We start from the raw sequence: 17,833 nt of genomic DNA on the forward strand, positions 1-17,833 counted from the left end.
TTTATTGATGACCATTCTAGAAAAGTTTGGGTTTTTGCTTTGAAATCTAAAGATCAAGTACTCGATGCTTTCAAGGAGTTTCATGTCAATGTTGAAAGAGAAACTGGCAGAAAGCTAAAGTGTGTTCGATCAGATAATGGTGGCGAGTACAGAGGTCATTTTGAGAATTATTGCAGGTTCCGTGGTATCAGGCTTGAGAAAACAGTTCCTAAAACTCCTCAGCAGAACGGTGTGGCAGAAAGGATGAACAGAACCATTGAAGAAAGGATTAGGTGTATGCTTTCCCACGCCAAGTTACCAAAGTCATTTTGGGGGGAGGCTATGAGAACTACAGTTGACCTGATAAATCTTTCTCCATCAGTTCCTCTGCAAGGTGATGTTCCAGAGAGAGTATGGAGAGGAAAAGATATATCTTATAATCATTTGAGAGTCTTTGGGTGTAAAGCATTTGTTCATATTCCCAAAGATGAGAGGTCCAAGCTTGATAATAAGGCAAAAGCATGTATCTTCTTGGGATATGGTCATGAAGAGTTTGGGTACAGATTATGGGATCCAGTGAACAAGAAGATTATTAAAAGCAGAGATGTTGTGTTTCTTGAAGACCAATTGTTTGATGATGGTGATAATGTTGAGAAGCCAGAAACCTCTGTTTATATTCCTTGGAGTTTGGGTCCAGTTCCTTCACCTGTAGTTCATGATGATCATGGGGAGATGAACAAGAAGATTGTGGTGAGAATACTAGTGATGATACACCTACAGTTGATGATGCTGAACCAACTGAACAGGCACCTCCACCACCAGTTGAGATTCCATTGAGAAGATCCACTAGAGAGCGACAACCCTCTACTAGATATCCTCCACATGAGTATGTTATACTTACTGACGAGGGAGAGCCAGAAACTTACCAAGAAGCTATTCTACATGAGAAGAAGAGTGAGTGGGTTAAAGCCATGCAAGAAGAGATGAGATCCTTGCTTGAGAACCACACCTATGACTTGGTAAAACTGCCGAAAGAGAAGAAAGCTCTCAAGAATAAGTGGGTTTATAAATTGAAGACTGAAAATAATAGCTCACAACAAAGATACAAGGCACGACTAGTTGTGAAAGGATTCAGTCAGAAGAAAGGTATTGACTTTGAAGAAATATTTTCTCCGGTTGTGAAAATGTCCTCTATCCGAGTTGTTCTTGGTTTGGCTGCCCGCTTGAATTTAGAAGTTGAGCAACTTGATGTAAAAATAGCATTTCTTCATGGTGACTTAGAAGAAGAAATTTACATGGAGCAACCAGAAGGTTTCAAAGTCAAGGGAAAAGAAAATCTGGTATGTAAGCTTAGGAAAAGCTTATATGGACTCAAACAAGCACCTAGACAGTGGTACAAGAAGTTTGATTCCTTTATGATGAGCCAAGGGTATGATAGAACAACATCTGATCATTGTGTGTTTATGAAGAAATTTTCAGATGATGATTTTATTATTTTACTGCTATATGTTGATGATATGTTGATTGTTGGCCATGATGTTGGAAAAATTAAAAAGCTTAAAAGAGAGCTAAGTAAGTCTTTTGCCATGAATGACTTAGGATCGGTGAGACAAATACTTAGCATGAAGATTCTTCGTGATAGGAAGAAAAGGAAGATTTGGCTATCTCAGGAGACTTACATTGAAAATGTTCTTGAAAGATTCAACATGAGTAAAGCCAAAGCAGTTTATTCTCCACTTGCAGGTCATTTCAAGCTGAGTTCAAAACAATGTCCTACAAGTGAGAAAGAAAAAGAAGAAATATCCAGAGTGCCTTACTCATCTGCAGTAGGCAGTTTGATGTATGCTATGGTTTGTACTAGGCCAGATATAGCTCATGCAGTTGGAGTTGTTAGCCGATTTCTCTCAAATCCTGGAAAGGAACATTGGGCAGCAGTGAAATAGATATTAAGATATCTAAGAGGTACTTCCAAGTTGTGTTTATGTTTTGGTGATGATGAACCTGTGTTAGAAGGGTACATAGATGCAGACATGGCAGGTGATACTGATTCCAGGAAGTCCACTTCGGGATTCTTGATGACATTTGCAGGAGGAGTAGTCTCTTGGCAGTCCAAGTTACAGAAGTGTGTTGCTCTATCAACCACAGAAGCAGAATACATAGCAGTTACTGAAGCCTGCAAGGAAGCTTTATGGATGAAAAAGTTTCTATAGGAATTGGGCTTGAAATAGGAAGGATATACTGTTTACTGTGACAGTCAGAGCGCTATTCACCTCTCCAAGAATTCAATATACCATTCTAGATCCAAGCATATTGATGTGAGATATCAGTGGATTCGTGATGTGCGTGAGATAAAAGAATTACAGTTGGAAAAGGTACATACCAATGATAATGGTTCAGATATGTTGACAAAGTCTTTGCCTAATGAGAAGCTTAAAGCATGTAGGCGAAAAGCGGGCTTGGTACAACTCATCATATGAGCTGGAGGGGGAGAATTGTTGGGTCCAGTCCATATGTGGGCTTGGACAATTTGGGCCATAAGCCCAAATCAACTAATTAGAGATTAGAGAGAACGAAATTAGGGTGAGATTAGAGCATGAGAGTGCAGCGTGCGGCGGCGTGCATAGAAAAGAGGAGAGAGAAATAGAGAGAGAAAGTAAGGTTTATGAGTTTTTCTGCTTGACGATCGGTGGCCAAACGTTGTCGGTTTCGGCCCAAATTTTATGTGGAGAATCCTTGCAGCAAACTCTACAATCCTAACGGTGTTGATCTGCAGTTTACCCTCTCTAAGGTACTTTCCTATGATATTCACTTTGTGAGACCTAGAATTTTCTTTGGAGGAGATCCACCTATGTGCTGAAGATAGGCTATTCTTGAGCCAAGATCTATGTTCTTGATGTTATTCTGATCCTCTAGTTATTCTAGAGAAGATATACTGTAAACCTGTTATCATTATTATTGATAGTGGAAGTTTGAGGTGGCCTACGGTCCCGTGGTTTTTTCCACATTGGGTTTTTCACGTTAAAAAGATTTGGTCTCACTATGTGATTGATTTATTGCTCTATTATTTATGCTGTGTGTTGATTGATATTAGCATTTTGATATCAAGTTGATATTTTGATGAGGAACATATTTTGATACACAAAGAGAAAAAAGAATTATTCCGCATTAACATGTTTCTTCCCAACAAATATACCATAACGTCTTATGCTCGAATATTATTTTCATCATTTATCCTTAAAAAAAACATAAAATACTGCATCTAAGCAAGGGATTGCACACGAGGGTAAGAACGGGCTGCTGATGAGTTGGTGGAGAAGGAGGAGTGCATAGGAAGAAGAAGAAAGACGGTACGTCTTCTGCTTTCTCTAGCCATTTTTGGCTCTGTATCACACACGACGACCTATGTATGTACGAATCGGTACTGTTTGTTGCTTCTCCCTCCCCTTTCCATTTGAAGGGTGGGGACGTGCATCCGCGCGTTGCGCGTGTAATCATTTTTAATTACTCGTCTACAACAGTACTGTATTTGATTTGTAATCTGTAATCATATTAATTATCGATATGGCAACTGAAAACTGAGGTATTCAATAATATTAATATCACATGGGAAGTGTGGAGAATCCTCATCCACGTTAAAATAATTTACAATTTTCCATGTGCATCGCGCGGATGCATTTATATTGGATTATATGGGACAGTAATTAATGCACCGACGCACCTTCACCAACTCTGACGCTGCAACTTTTATCTGGGTGTCATATTGAGAGAGAGAGAGAGAGAGAGATATGACTCTCTTGAGCTCTGCATCCATTATTTATTCTCATGAACACATATATCCGGTTTAATGAAGTCACATGCATTTATGGGACTATAAATGGCTCGAGCATTGTGGCACTATAAATAGGAGAGGAGGAGGGAGGAGGGAATACGCACTACCTCCTACTTACTTGCACAGGTACGTTGTGATAGAAAGCTCAGTGGTAAGCTATGGCTGGAGGAGGCAAAAGTGGTGCAGCGTCGTCTCTTCTACTTGTGACGCTGCTCGTGACGTTGTTGGCCTTCTTCGCCACCGACGCCTCGGCTGCCCGTGTCACACCCCGTCAGCAATCCCTCGCCAGAGGTAGGTAGATAAATATGTATGGGAACGTGTATGTGTTTGGGCTGGTGATCGAGGCATCGTTAATCCCGTCTTCACGCTGCAGCGGTACTGAGTGCGTTGGGGGCAAGGGCAGATGGGCCGTGCTGCAGATGCATCTGTCCTCTCATTTACCCACCTCCTTTTTGCGTTTGCGCCGGCGTGTGGCAAGGCTCCTGCCCTTCCGCCTGCACCAACTGCCAGTGTGTCCTGAACGAGTGCACTTGCATTGACCATGTGGACTACAAGGCCTGCGAGGCCGACTCCTGTGGCTGGCTTGATGGCGTCCCCAAACTAGAGCCGTCGCAGCAGTGGGCGATCGAAGAAACCGGTGGGAAATTAGGGATGATGGTGTGATCCGATTGCGTTTGTGTTCGCCCGTCGTCTTCTCTCTCTCCGTCCTATCCATCTATCCATCCATCTACTTATATTCTATCTCGTGTACCGTGCGGTGTTGCTTCGCTTCGGTAATAAAATGCTTGTGCTTTTATGGTGACGGATGCATCGTTGCACCTCTGAATCCTCGTACGACGACCACTTGAGAAATGACGAATGTTTTGTATGACAGCTGTTGTTCCAATACATTGCAAATAAATTATGCAGGTAATATTGAACATGCTGTCTGCCGTATAAGTCGACCAAGCCGGTTTAGATTCACCAACATCCTAATTCACTTCTCAATTAGGTAAACTTTTCTAGATCAGTGATCATCATTTAATCGAAACCATATTATAGAGTAAGATTTCATATGTGGAGTTATAGCACCCATCGAACAGCTTAGGTTCTTGGAAAATTTATCTGCTGCAATCTCTAATCCGTGTGCCACTATTCCTCCTAGAGAGGTGCTAGCCAGCGACGCTCATCTCTGGCGGAAGGGATTCAAACTTTGTTTCCAAGAATCACACCGGATAATGAATGATGCTGCCAAGTCAGTCCTTTTATTTTTTTTGTATTTCTTTTTAATGTTGTTGGAGCCTGAAATCAGTAAATAACACCTGCTAAAAAATGGAGGTGGTCGGAGACTCCCTCACGACGTTGTCTCGATAGGATATGCTTGAGGAGGATCCTACAAATGCCAGACTAACGTTACTACTGCCACCATATGCTGAGAATAAATTTAACTTAGTATTAGATGATCATTTTTCAGTAATAAATTTAACTTAGTAATATATATAAGTAGTATTTTAAATATTAAATTAATGGTGGTGCATTAAACCAATTTATTATAGGTTTAATATCGAAGTTTTATCTAATATATTTTTAAAAAGTACTAGTTAGCTTAGCTAATAAATATTTTATGATGTATCACAATATCTTGGGTTAGAATTTTGCCGCTAGTTATTAAAAAATAATATATAAAATACTTCATCTACTAATTGGACGGGCTGCTGCACCGGTCCTTAGAATCTTGCCTTCACGAATAAGTAGGTGGTACTGTTCGTTGCTTCTCCCTCCCCTCCCTCAACTTGCCCATATTTATAGTGCATGGAGAGGTTGGCCACGCACTTGATGGTTGGCTTGGATGGATAAGAGCTGCCATAAACTGTTTTAACCGAAGCAGACCAGGAGGCTGTCGTGCATCCACGAGCTGAGCGTGGAATTGTTTTTAGTTAGTTTCAAGTTGTCATATCTATAAGTAAAATGATTACAGATTCCCAAACAAATACAGTACTATTGTAGACAAGTAATTAATATTGATTTCACGCGCAACGCGCCGATGCACGTCGAGTTCCCGTCCCCACCGTTCCAATAGTCTATGGCTGCTCTTATCCACCCAAGCCAACCAACACATGGTGCGCGGATCTCCATGCACTGTGAATATGGCTAATGGGAGGGGGTGTGGTACGAGCAACGAGCAGTACTGACTCATACAGACATAGGTCGTGTGTGATAGAGATCTAAACAATGGGCAGAGGAGGAGTCAGAAGAGTTACTGAAGCCTTTCTTCTTCTTCTTCTTCTTCGTCTTCTTCCTCGTTTTCTTCCTATGCTGATGCTGGCCTTCGTCGCCACCAATTCAGCAGCTGCCCGTACCTACCCGATGCAGTATTATATATATATATATATATATAGTTTTTGCTAAGACGTTATGATATATTATCAAAGTCTTTGCTAAGTTAACTGATGCTTTTAAAAATATATGGTATGTTTTAAACTCTCGAACTTTAATAAGTGAAATTGGTATAATATATTATCACTAGATTAATATTTTTGTTTTAATAAATCATGTGTCAGATAAAGTTATTAATGATATAAAATTAATCCATCGATGAAACCTATATTGTTTCGGACTCTAAGAGCTATGCTCATCGAACGACTTCAAGTAGTATAGTTATCGCCATTCAATAACTTACAAATCAAGATTATCCTTAGATGATCTGAGTGAGTACTCAATAAAAGAAACAAAATTCAAGATTCGATCCTTTGAAGAAAAAAAGGTGAAGCACGATAAAAAACCCAATATGTCGACTCCGAAAAGTAAGGAAGATCAAGAAAAAGGTGCAAGATCCAATCTTTTTCCAAGAAAAGGTGAGACAACGACTCCAAGAACCGATCAAGCACAGTCATGGCTGGAAATCTTTGGGCGACTTTTTAATAGATTGCTCTAATCGATCGATATCTATGGCTTCGTGTTGAGAATTAATTCATAATAGTTATCTAAGTAGTTATCATGTTCTTAGTAGTTATAGACATGTTTTAAGAAATGACCCATGATCTATAAGTTATAGGATAGTTCCAACACCTAACTCAACTATGGGTGATATGATACAGTCACCTAGTTATCTCTAGTTCATATAAATAGGATCATAGTTCATGAAGTAAGATATAAGGAGAATACACTTGAGAATATCTTATAAGTGTTTTATGTCAATCCTCTTATTTTAAATACTACATTAGTTTTTTTGATCGAAAAGATTCTTTTTACTTACATCATAGTATTATGTTTTTATCAATTTCTTGCTCCTCCATCCCCAACAATTCGATAGAGGAGGAGGGTGAGCAGGAGATGGGTAAGTGGGGAGATATGGGGAGGGTTCTCCGAGGGTCTTAGGGAGCCCAAGGGAAAAGCGTGAGGGTTGATCCGTCGACATGGGAAGGGACAAAGGGAGTCGAGCAACAGGAATGCGATGAGGCTGCCAATTTGCCCTCGGTGGAAGGCAAGTGCCGCATGAGATGGTCATTCATCCCTGTTGTTATCATAGGATTTCGACACTAGCCGTCGTGTGTGATTTACTTACATATCAACAGGCACTTATATTTACATATCAATATATATTTATACTCACTACATACTATATCATCGTACAGTCACATCACCGCCTTTTTTTCATAAGAACATCATTTCAGAAACAAGTAATCTCGGATTTCATCCAATATAAAATCACACTTTAAGTGATTATATCGTTCTTAAAAGAGAAATATATATTTTTCATCTACATATCACAAATAATTTACTTTTCCAATATCGTTCCATCAATTATTTTTAAAATAATAAATTCTAATATGCTTTTCAATACAAAATACCATACTTCTTTGCCTTCGTTGAAGTACGTTCTATAGGAAATATATATATGTTTCAGTCAAACTCGATCTAATCTACCCCATCATATCTTTCACGTACAACTCCAACAATATTGAATATGAAGTTAAAGTTTGAATTGAATTCCAACACTGATTTCTTTCCCGTCGCTGATAAGGAGCCATGCGAGCGTCGCGCTCTCTCTCTCTCTCTCTCTCTCTCTCTCTTAGTTATGGATCCACAGGCGTGCGTCCTCGATACACCCAGGTGTTATCCGCCACTCCGCCGCTGCTGTCCTACCCTCCACCGCCCGTTGTGGTGTCCTCACCTAGCACTCTCCGGAGGTCATCGTGCACTGTCCTCTGGCCTGCGCACCTCCAGCCAAGCATGACGAACTTTTGCTCCATGACTCCCGGTAATCTGGTAGCATGCATGCATGCATGCTTCCTAGTGTTGTGATTAGGTTTCCTTCCCAGTCTTGGATTCTTGCATTAGGTTTAGTAGTAATACTTCCGAGCATCCTCGATCTTCTACTTCTGCAAGACAAATATTTATTTTGAGAGTGATATAAGATCGTATTATTATCCCATTTATTATTTTGATCAGCTCTTATCTTCTTGGAAGCATATTCTTGTTGTTGGAAATTTAATGCTTGAACTCAAATGAAACGTAACCTGTTCATCTTATTTTAAAAAAGTGAATAATTTTCCGAAACAAATATAATTCTAGCTATGATGTTCTCCGATGGTTTTCCTAAAACTTAACATTGGCAGTCGAATCAATGGATGGATTGATTTCTTTTAGAAACGAATCAATTAAATAATTGTGTCCATTTAACCTAATGGAATTTTATTATTATCTAACGATACCAAGAAAAATCACAGCATACGATAATAGCATGAGCAAACAATGATCGGAACATCAAGTTTGATTTGATAATTATATTTCCCCAAAAGCTGTTGCTAGAGTCAGAGTAAGCTTGAAGTTGTAGGATTAGTGGTAACCCAATTGTAGTATCATGATTAATTATGAGTTTTATGTAAATTTTTTTGCTTAAAAATATAAAAATATCAACATAAAATTAATATGGTTAATTAAATTACATTAATATAAATCAATATAATTCCTAGTGATTATATTATATGTCTACAAGAATTTGACTATAATATTGGAGCAAAAAATGATCCTGAAATATTTTCACAAGCCATGAATTGCAAAGAGTCTCATTTGTGGCATGATACCATAAAAGAATAGATGAATTCCATGATGAGAAATGGAGTATGGGATCTTGTAGAGTTGTCTAATGAAGCAAAGGCTATTGGTTATAAATGAGTCTTTAAAACTAAGAAAGATTTGTTAGGCAACTTTGAGAGATACAAGGCAACACTTGTTGCAAAGGGATTTATTTTAAAAGAGGGAATCGATTATACAGAGACGTTTTCTCCTGTATTTAAAAAAGATTATTTTCGTATCATTTTGACATTAGTTGCTCATTTTGACCTTGAATTGTAACAAATGGATGTGAAAATAATATTTCTTAATGGAGATCTAGAGGAAGAGGTATATATGAAACAATCTAAAGGTTTCTCCTCTAGTGTTGGTAAACACTTAGTTTGTAAGCTTAAGAAGTCTGTATACGGTTTAAAACAAGCCTCCCGCTAATGATATTTTAAATTCTATGAAATGATTTCTTGATTCAAATTTGTTGAAAATCTCATAGATCAATGTATATACCAGAAGGTCAGTGGGAGTAAAATATGTTTCCTTGTTTTATATGTAGATGATATTTGTTGAAAATCCCATTGTGAAACATGATAGGTTCAATTTGAACCAATGCCTAAGAACAACTTTAAAAGGGAATCAATGAAAAACATCCCATATGCTTTCGCCGTAGGAAGCCTTATGTATGCTCAGGTTTATACTAAACATGATATTGCATTTATTGTGGGGATGTTAGGTCAATATCAGAGTAATCCAGGTATGGACCACTACAGAGCTGTAAAGAAAGTGATGAGGTATTTACAAGGAATCAAAGATTACATGCTTATGTATAAACATATAGACAATCTAGATGTAATTGGTTACTTGGATTCAGACTTTGTTGGTTGTGTCGATTCTCATAAATCAACATCAAGATATATTTTTATGATGGCTAGTGGAGCTATTTCTTGGAGAAGCTCTAAGCAGACCTTGATTGTTACTTCTACTATGAAGTTGAGTTTGTCTCCTATTTTGAGACTACTTCACACATGATGTATAGCTTAAGAATTTCATTTTTGGGCTTAGAATTATAGATTCTATTTCTAGGCTCTTAAGAATTTTTTGTGATAATTCAACTGCTGTTTTTATGACTAAAAATAATAAAAGTGTAAGTCAAATTAAATATATCGATATTAAGTATTTAGCCATAAAAAAATGTGTAAAAGAAAAGAAAGTGATCATTGAGTATATTAGCATTGAATTGATGATTGCTGATCCTTTAACTGAAGGTATGCCACCTCTGAAATTCAAGAATTATGTAAAGAAAATGGGACTTGGTACCACTTTATAATGATATTGAAACTCTTATATATTGTGATATTTTTTCATTCATGTGTATATTATTTTGAGAAAATATATTATTACTAGACCAAGAATAAACATAAGGTTTATTCATTAAGTAATATTATCACATTAAGATTAAGAAACTAAATACATCGTGATACATGGATGATAATAATTGGTCTTAGAGGACTTATCGGTATGATTCATATATTTATTTCTTAAGAAAATTATTCGATAAAAATTAATTTAAATTATTAAGCTAAACGTATGGACCAAATGGGAGAATATAATCGTTCTCATTAAGATTCCTTCATTCATGATAATGAATTCCTTCATTTATAATAGTTTAAATATTTTAGTTTTTTATTCATTATAAATGAAATCGTTATTATTAAACAAAATATTTAATATCATTAAAATTCTTCATTATGGTCTAAACGTTATAATTTTAAATTAATTCTTGAACGTTATGAGTTGGTGATAATAAACGTTCTTGATAGGAGAACATCTATATAAATGAGGATTTTGATTTTTGGGCTCAACATCTTTTTGAAGTCAAAAGGATTTCCTACACCATCTAAAGTAAGAAACCATTGTAGAAATTCTTGATAACAATGGCTAGAGGTACGTTATTTTGTTTCTACATTATTTTTATTGTGTTTCTATTATAATCATTTAGAAATACAAGTTGATATCAAAGATTTCTATATATTTTTAAAAGCATCAATTAACTTTATAAAGATTTTGATAATATACCATAACATCTTAAGCTCGAATCTTATTTTTATCATTGATCCTTATATATATATATATATATATATATATATATATATATATATATATATATATATATATATATATATATATATATATATATATATATATATATATATATATACTACATCTAAGCAAGGGATTGCACATGAGGGTAAGAACGGGCTGCTGATGAGTTGGTGGAGAAGGAGGAGTGCATAGGAAGAAGAAGAAAGACAGTACGTCTTCTGCTTTCTCTAGCCATTTTTGGCTCTCTATCACACACGACGACCTATGTATGTACGAATCGGTATTGTTTGTTGCTTCTCCCTCCCCTTTCCATTTGAAGGGTGGGGACGTACATCCGCGCGTTGCGCGTGTAATCATTTTTAATTGCTCGTCTACAACAGTACTGTGTTATTTGTTTTGTAATCTGTAATCATATTAATTATAGATATGGCAACTTGAAACTGAGGTATTCAATAATATTAATATCACATGGGAAGTGTGGAGAATCCTCATCCACGTAAAAATAATTTACAATTTTCCATGTGCTTCGCGCGGATGCATTTATATTGTTAATGCACCGACGCACCTTCACCAACTCTGGTGCTGCAACTTTTATCTGGGTGTCATTTTGAGAGAGAGAGAGAGAGAGAGAGAGAGAGAGAGAGAGAGAGAGAGAGAGAGATATGACACTCTTGAGCTCTGCATCCATTATTTATTCTCATGAACACATATAACCGGTTTAAGGAAGTCACATGCATTTATGGGACTATAAATGGCTCGAGCATTGTGGCCCTATAAATAGGAGAGGAGGAGGGAGGAGGGAATACGCACTACCTCCTACTTACTTGCACAGGTACGCTGTGATAGAAAGCTCAGTGGTAAGCAATGGCTGGAGGAGGCAAAAGAGGTGCAGCGTCGTGTCTTCTACTTGTGACGTTGTTGGCCTTCTTCTACTTGCACACCGACTGCTCAGCGGCCCGTGTCACACCCCGTCCGCAATCCCTCGCCAGAGGTAGGTAGATAAATATGTATGCGAACGTTGTATATGATTGGGCTGGTGATCGAGGCATCGTTAATTCCGTCTTCATGCTGCAGCGGCACTGAGTGCGTTGGGAGCAAGGGCAGATGGGCCGTGCTGCACATGCATCTGTCCTCTCATTTACCCACCTACTTGGTGCATTTGCGGCGGCGCATGGCAAGGCTCCTGCCCTTCCGCCTGCACCAACTGCGAGTGTGTCCTCAACGAGTGCACTTGCCTCGATCACGTGGACTACAAGGCCTGCGAGGCCGACTCCTGTCGCTGGCTTGATGGCGTCCCCAAACTAGAGCCGTCGCAGCAGTGGGCGATCGAAGAAACCGGTGGGAAATTAGGGATGATGGTGTGATCCGATCGTGTTTGTGTTCGCCTGTTATTTCTGTTGTCCTGTCTCTCTCCGTCCTATCTATCCATCCATCTATGTCGTGTGTTGTTGCTTTGCTTCAGTAATAAAATGCTTCTGCTTTTATCGTGACGGATGCATCGTTAGCATATAAAGAGCTCTATTTATAAACAAGTGTATGGATCTTTTGGTGAGTTGAACAATATTCTTTGAAAAAAGATCTTTTGAAAGATGTAGTAATCTAAATATAAAAAAAAAATCATATAAATAGTTCAAAGAGTCCTTTTTTTTTTTTTTTTAATGTACTCATGTACTGTGATCTCATGTCATGTATGAGAGGAGGTAATTACTGAATCATTAACATTTGAATCTAACAAAAGTTATATTTTTACCATTTTCTTCTATCATATTTCTTGCACAATGACATCGTATTTTTAATAAAATAAGTGTTACAATTTACCCTGAGCAATATGATAAAAAAAAACTTTTGCGACAAAGGTATAACTTTCAGATAGAAATATAAACCTTTTCATTGATTTATCACTATCGCCTATCGGGTTAAGTCTCATTGTCAAAAACTTTTGCGACAAAGATATAACTTGTCACTAAATTATAGACATTAAGACCGATGTATTATGATATCAAAGCCGATCCAAATTTAGTTCCAAATCAGAAATCCTTTAATCCCACATTAACAATTCGATCTTTTGAGTTAAATTGATGTTCAATCTCATATATGCTAATCTTTATTTATATTATATTTCATCAGTCTTGACATATCAATATCGAGATAAAAATTTTAAGTTGAAAAAAAAGATAAAAAAATTCAGATTGAAATATATATTTTTAAATGAATAAAAAAATGATTTTTTTTTTTATAAATAAAATAGATTTTTTTAAATAATTTTATAAAAAAAATCCATATCTCCGCATGGCGACATACAACTCGCAACATGACATGCTTCTTCTATCTCACTCTTCAAAACTCAAGGGAGTGTCTTATCCACTTATTCCTATCTGTCTTAGCACCATTCAATATGTTTTCTGATTTTACAAGATGCATTCTTACTATGTCAATGTTTTGTTCATACCATATAAGGTGTTTTTAATATCTTATCATATAAAAAGAATATTATCTCAAGAACCATTCGTTCGATTTGCCAGATTATAACAAATATGTTACCATTTTCAGAATCAATCGGTGCTCAGATTTACAATAAGATCTTGATGAAACCATCCTTTGCTCATAGATAGGCTTCTTATCACTTTTGCATTAATGTCTTGCCTTCAACAAGTCTTTCTTCAACCATCTATGATGCCTCAGATTAGATCAGATGGTTGTCGACAAAGATAGTTCTGATGTACACTATTCTTCCTTAGTCCATACACTTTTAAGAAGGACAAGTTCTAATATACCTTCTACCTCTACCTCTACCTCTACCTCTATAGAGATTAAAGGATTTGTCCCTAATCCTCTCTATTGGAGGGAACATGGTGATGAGGCATTGCCATCTCTCACCTCAAAGAGGAGGATACATATGGGCATGTGAGCAAATGTAGCTTCCTAATATATATATGGGGATGCCTCTAAGATGGGACATTGATTTTCACTCCTAATAGTAGAATGTTTTATTGATTCTAATATTAGTTATGAAAGACTTAATTCATGAGCTTGATAAATTAATTTTTTTTATCGAGTAAATAAATAGATATTTGAGTTGACTTGATATGAAAAGTATTGTTTTGACTATTTTGAAGACTTAAAAGATGTATGAATAAATAGATAAACAAAATGTCATTAGAAGAAGGTTGAAATTGAACTGAAGGCTATGACTAAACTAAAATTGAGTCTTGCTGGTGATAGTATTACTACTTATTAGCATCGTTTCGACTAAATGATAGTAGTATTGTCGGGAGAAAACAAGTGAAGTGAAGAAAATAGGAAAAGAAAATTAAGGAAGAACATAAAAGGAGAAAAAGCAAATAGTATTATCAAATAGGTTAGATGTCAATTAGGACCATGCATGGAAATATATTAGGACTCTAAAATTTTGTTTTATATTTGGATAATAAGTTCATTCTTTCAATAATTCTATAAAAAGAGAAACTACCATGATTTTATAATATACAAAATTATCATGAGTACTGTATGACTTTACCTATTTTATTTTCAAAGAATCACATGTATTTATAAACTTAGTAATATATAAAAATTAGATATGTTTTAATGAATATTTATTAGTTTTATAAAGTATTTATTTGTTCTAGTTATTGAAAGTATCATATGGTTTCTTACAAAATAAGATATATAATCAATTGTTTTGATCATCAATTGCTTATATGTTATGTTATGTAATCCTCATTTTTCCAAGCCCTAACATAAGAATTAAGTATATTACATACATACGTCATCATCAGTTAAACATGGTTCTACGAGGATAGAGCCTGACTAAATCAAATAATATTATTACGACTTTGAATGTCTTCTTAGCTATGTTTATGCATTTATATGACTTTTGTAAAATTATGTATACTGAATGACCTATTAAAAGCTTATTTATATGTATTATCTAACATGCTGTGATTTGCAAAACGTACAAAGTATATAACCTTCTATACATAAGCAAAAGGAAATGTTAAATTATCAGAATTTATTTATTTTGTGTTAGTTATGTTATGTGACTAATTTTCTTCGCCAATCAATAATATAGCTTAAATTTCTCTCTTTCTTTGGGTGAAAAATTGTAGTGTCTTAGGATCAAACTGTTTTGGTAGAGAATTAGTTGCCTCAGATTAACGAGAAAATTTTGTATTTTATTCACTTGATTCGTATTCTCATATGATGATGCATTGCAGGTACAAATGATCAATGAGCATCTATCAATTAAAGGCCTGTAACTCTCAGATAAGTTACAGCAATTCCTATAGATCTGTACCACAACAGGAAGAAGTGTCAAATGAAGATCCCAAAGAAAGCTCTTCCGGAATGATACATAGCAGGTGATGGCGATTGCTCATGCAGTTTCTTCCGCTGCTTAGGAAGAACACTCATCTTAATCGTCAGCCTCAATAATGCACATAACCACCACCGTGATATCGTCTTTCTTGCCTCCTTTTCGGCGCTTTCCTGCCTTTCTACATGCTATAGAGAAGGGTGTTTCTTTCGTTCTTCTGAGTGAGTTGCGTTGGGCTTCATCAGCAACAAGACTAGCTATACGATCTGCACTTAGATTGAGCACCAATCCGGATTTTATCAGTCGAACCACCTCGCTGTCGAACAGGTTGTCGAATACCCCATCTGTGGCTACAACAATGATGTCTCCTGGTTCAACTCCCATCGACTTTACCTGTTTCAGGAGCAATGAAGTGGAGAGCAAATATGATAAGAGTCAAATCTTGACGCTTACAACAAGAGGTTATGTCAAGAGTCAAATCTTGGTGATCCAATACTTACAACATGCAATTATTAGGAAGATGAAAGAAATTGGAAGATCTCCCAGAGTTGCAACATGCACTTAGGCTTAGGTTAAGAAGATGAATCTTACAGCAAAATGTTTGAGAGAAATACAACTACAATTATCTGTGAACTCTCCCTGCCCAAATTAAACTACAAATGTCATGCTTGCAACTGTACTAACCTCTGCATCATTTAGCGTTTCGCCGCCAGAGTTTTGGAGTTGATATGGCGTGTTAAAACCTCTTTGTTGTGCGGGAGAATGGTACAATACGGCATCATCTCTAATCACCAAAAAGCCGCTATCGCCAATATTCACTGTATGAATGTACTGCAAACCAAAAAACAATGCCATTGACCTACTGAGCTAGTTTGTGTTCTAAGAAATATAATCCAATAGCTAAGTTTAATAGTCGATGCTATATTTGATTGCATGCAATAAGAAGAATAAAAAACCTGGCCTTTGAGTGCCATGATGCAAGCTGTGGAGGCTCCCAATGCATTTGTCAGGGCATGAGCTGTTGCCAGGACCTGGAAAGGATCAACGCAACCTTCAGGTGATGCACGAACCGCTTGCTCCGCACGAGACATGAGCTCTCGAGCATATTCTCCGGCATCGATGCCTAACTTGGCCCATCCACCGACGCCATCTGCTACACCGACGACTTGCTCATGCTCACATATGAAGTGAGCGTCTTCTCCTTTCAATTTTCTCATATGTGGTATGTAATATGATCCTGCCTTCATCTTCAGTGGCCTCCTCTTCTCAACTGCTTCGTGAGTTCTGTAGACAAGAAGTGAATGGTACATCAGAAACTACACATAAGAGAGAAGCTTATTCTTCACCTTTCTACGTACCTGCACCTCTGTTCCTGTGTTTCGGTGGGCAACTCCGGATCTTGAGCAGTAGACAAGGATGCACTGTCATCGTTATGGTACTCTGGGCTGTCTTCCTTCGTGGCGATCGAATCTTGACTGCTGTAGTCAATTAAATGATACATCAAAATCAAAACCCGAAATTTGATGGAAGACGTAAGTCAGATGAACTTGTTCTTTGAATTATGCGTGCCTGCACTGCTCTTTACAGGTAGATGTCGGCTCCTCAGTTTCTGTGAGCAGAGTTAGATCTTGAGCAGTGGAAGAAGACGAAGGGCCATTGCTTGGGTATTCTGCGTTGTCTTCCTTCATGGCGACCGTATCTTGACTTCTGTAGATAAGACCGCAATGATACATCAAATTCGCAAAGGAGAACGAAAACAGAGTCCAAGAAGGTTGCTCTTTCCATTCTACGTACCCGCATTTCTCTCTAGAGGTGGACGACGACTGGTCCTTTGTTTCGATGAGAAACTCCGGACTGCGAGCAGTGGAAGAAGAAGATGAAGGATCACCGTTTTGGTGTTCAGGGTTCTCTTCCTTCATGTCCGGAGAACGGAGGGCAGGATGAAGACGAGTCTTTCTGGGTTTTCGTGGACGGCGTTGATGAGAGACCATGGAGGTGCTGCAGGTGTTTTATAGTGCGGGGACGAGGGCGTAGTTGTTGAAGCCAACAAGGAGTCGGAAGTGGCTGGTGGTTTCAGATTGCTTTGGGAGTAGAACACCTGGATTATGCCTTATCATAGATTGAATTATAAGATTGTGATGGATACACTTATTATCAACATCTATCATATTAACCATCCCCTGCAGTAAGTTTATTTTTATAATAATCATACCTTTAAGTTGGATTATGTCTTATCATAAACCATAAGCCTAGAAAAATAAGATCATATATATATATATATATATATCATGATTAGCAATTAATTAGAGTTCACCTATTTAGTATTACTGATTTGGTCATGTGATTAATTTCACTCGCTATTCATTCAATCATTTTCATGCATTGCAGGTACAAAGAATTAATGAGAATCGATCGATTGAAAGCCTGAAACAGTGCCTTTAGATTTGTACCACAACAGGAAGAACTGTCAAACGAAGATCCCAAAGAAAGCTCTTCCGGAATGATATATAGCAGGTGATGGCAATTGCTCATGCAGTTTCTTCCGGTGCATAGATAGAACA

At 37.1% G+C, this 17,833-nt stretch overlaps 1 protein-coding gene and 2 long non-coding RNA genes across 3 annotated transcripts; 2 read left to right on the top strand and 1 right to left on the bottom strand.

Annotated features, from left to right (window-relative positions):
- Positions 1-3,888: 3,888 nt before the first annotated feature.
- On the top strand, positions 3,889-4,610 carry LOC135612299 (uncharacterized). Its single transcript, XR_010486918.1, has 2 exons — positions 3,889-4,099; positions 4,182-4,610. It is a non-coding gene; the product is annotated as an uncharacterized LOC135612299 (long non-coding RNA).
- A 7,005-nt stretch (positions 4,611-11,615) lies between these two features.
- LOC135612300 (uncharacterized) lies at positions 11,616-12,450 on the top strand. The gene is made up of 2 exons (XR_010486919.1): positions 11,616-11,951; positions 12,035-12,450. It is a non-coding gene; the product is annotated as an uncharacterized LOC135612300 (long non-coding RNA).
- Positions 12,451-15,371: 2,921 nt separating this feature from the next.
- Positions 15,372-17,191, bottom strand: LOC103984789 (probable protein phosphatase 2C 55). The gene is made up of 6 exons (XM_009402349.2): positions 17,067-17,191; positions 16,842-16,979; positions 16,631-16,750; positions 16,229-16,556; positions 15,957-16,103; positions 15,372-15,665 (listed from the first exon to the last, which is right to left on the bottom strand). The coding sequence occupies exons 1-6, from the start codon at positions 17,189-17,191 to the stop codon at positions 15,372-15,374; spliced, it is 1,152 nt and encodes a 383-aa protein (XP_009400624.2).
- Between the last annotated feature and the right edge of the window lie 642 nt (positions 17,192-17,833).

Source organism: Musa acuminata, chromosome BXJ2-5, assembly GCF_036884655.1.
Source record: "Musa acuminata AAA Group cultivar baxijiao chromosome BXJ2-5, Cavendish_Baxijiao_AAA, whole genome shotgun sequence".
Lineage (NCBI taxonomy): Eukaryota > Viridiplantae > Streptophyta > Magnoliopsida > Zingiberales > Musaceae > Musa > Musa acuminata.

Excerpts from the sequence above, each read along its gene's own strand:
- LOC103984789 (XM_009402349.2), bottom strand. The coding sequence starts at position 17,191 with ATGAAGGAAGAGAACCCTGAACACCAAAACGGTGATCCTTCATCTTCT. Across the intron at positions 16,751-16,841 it reads ACCTGTAAAGAGCAGTGCAG|CAGTCAAGATTCGATCGCCA; the intron begins GCACGCATAATT and ends AATTGACTACAG. Across the intron at positions 16,104-16,228 it reads TCATGGCACTCAAAGGCCAG|TACATTCATACAGTGAATAT; the intron begins GTTTTTTATTCT and ends TTTGGTTTGCAG.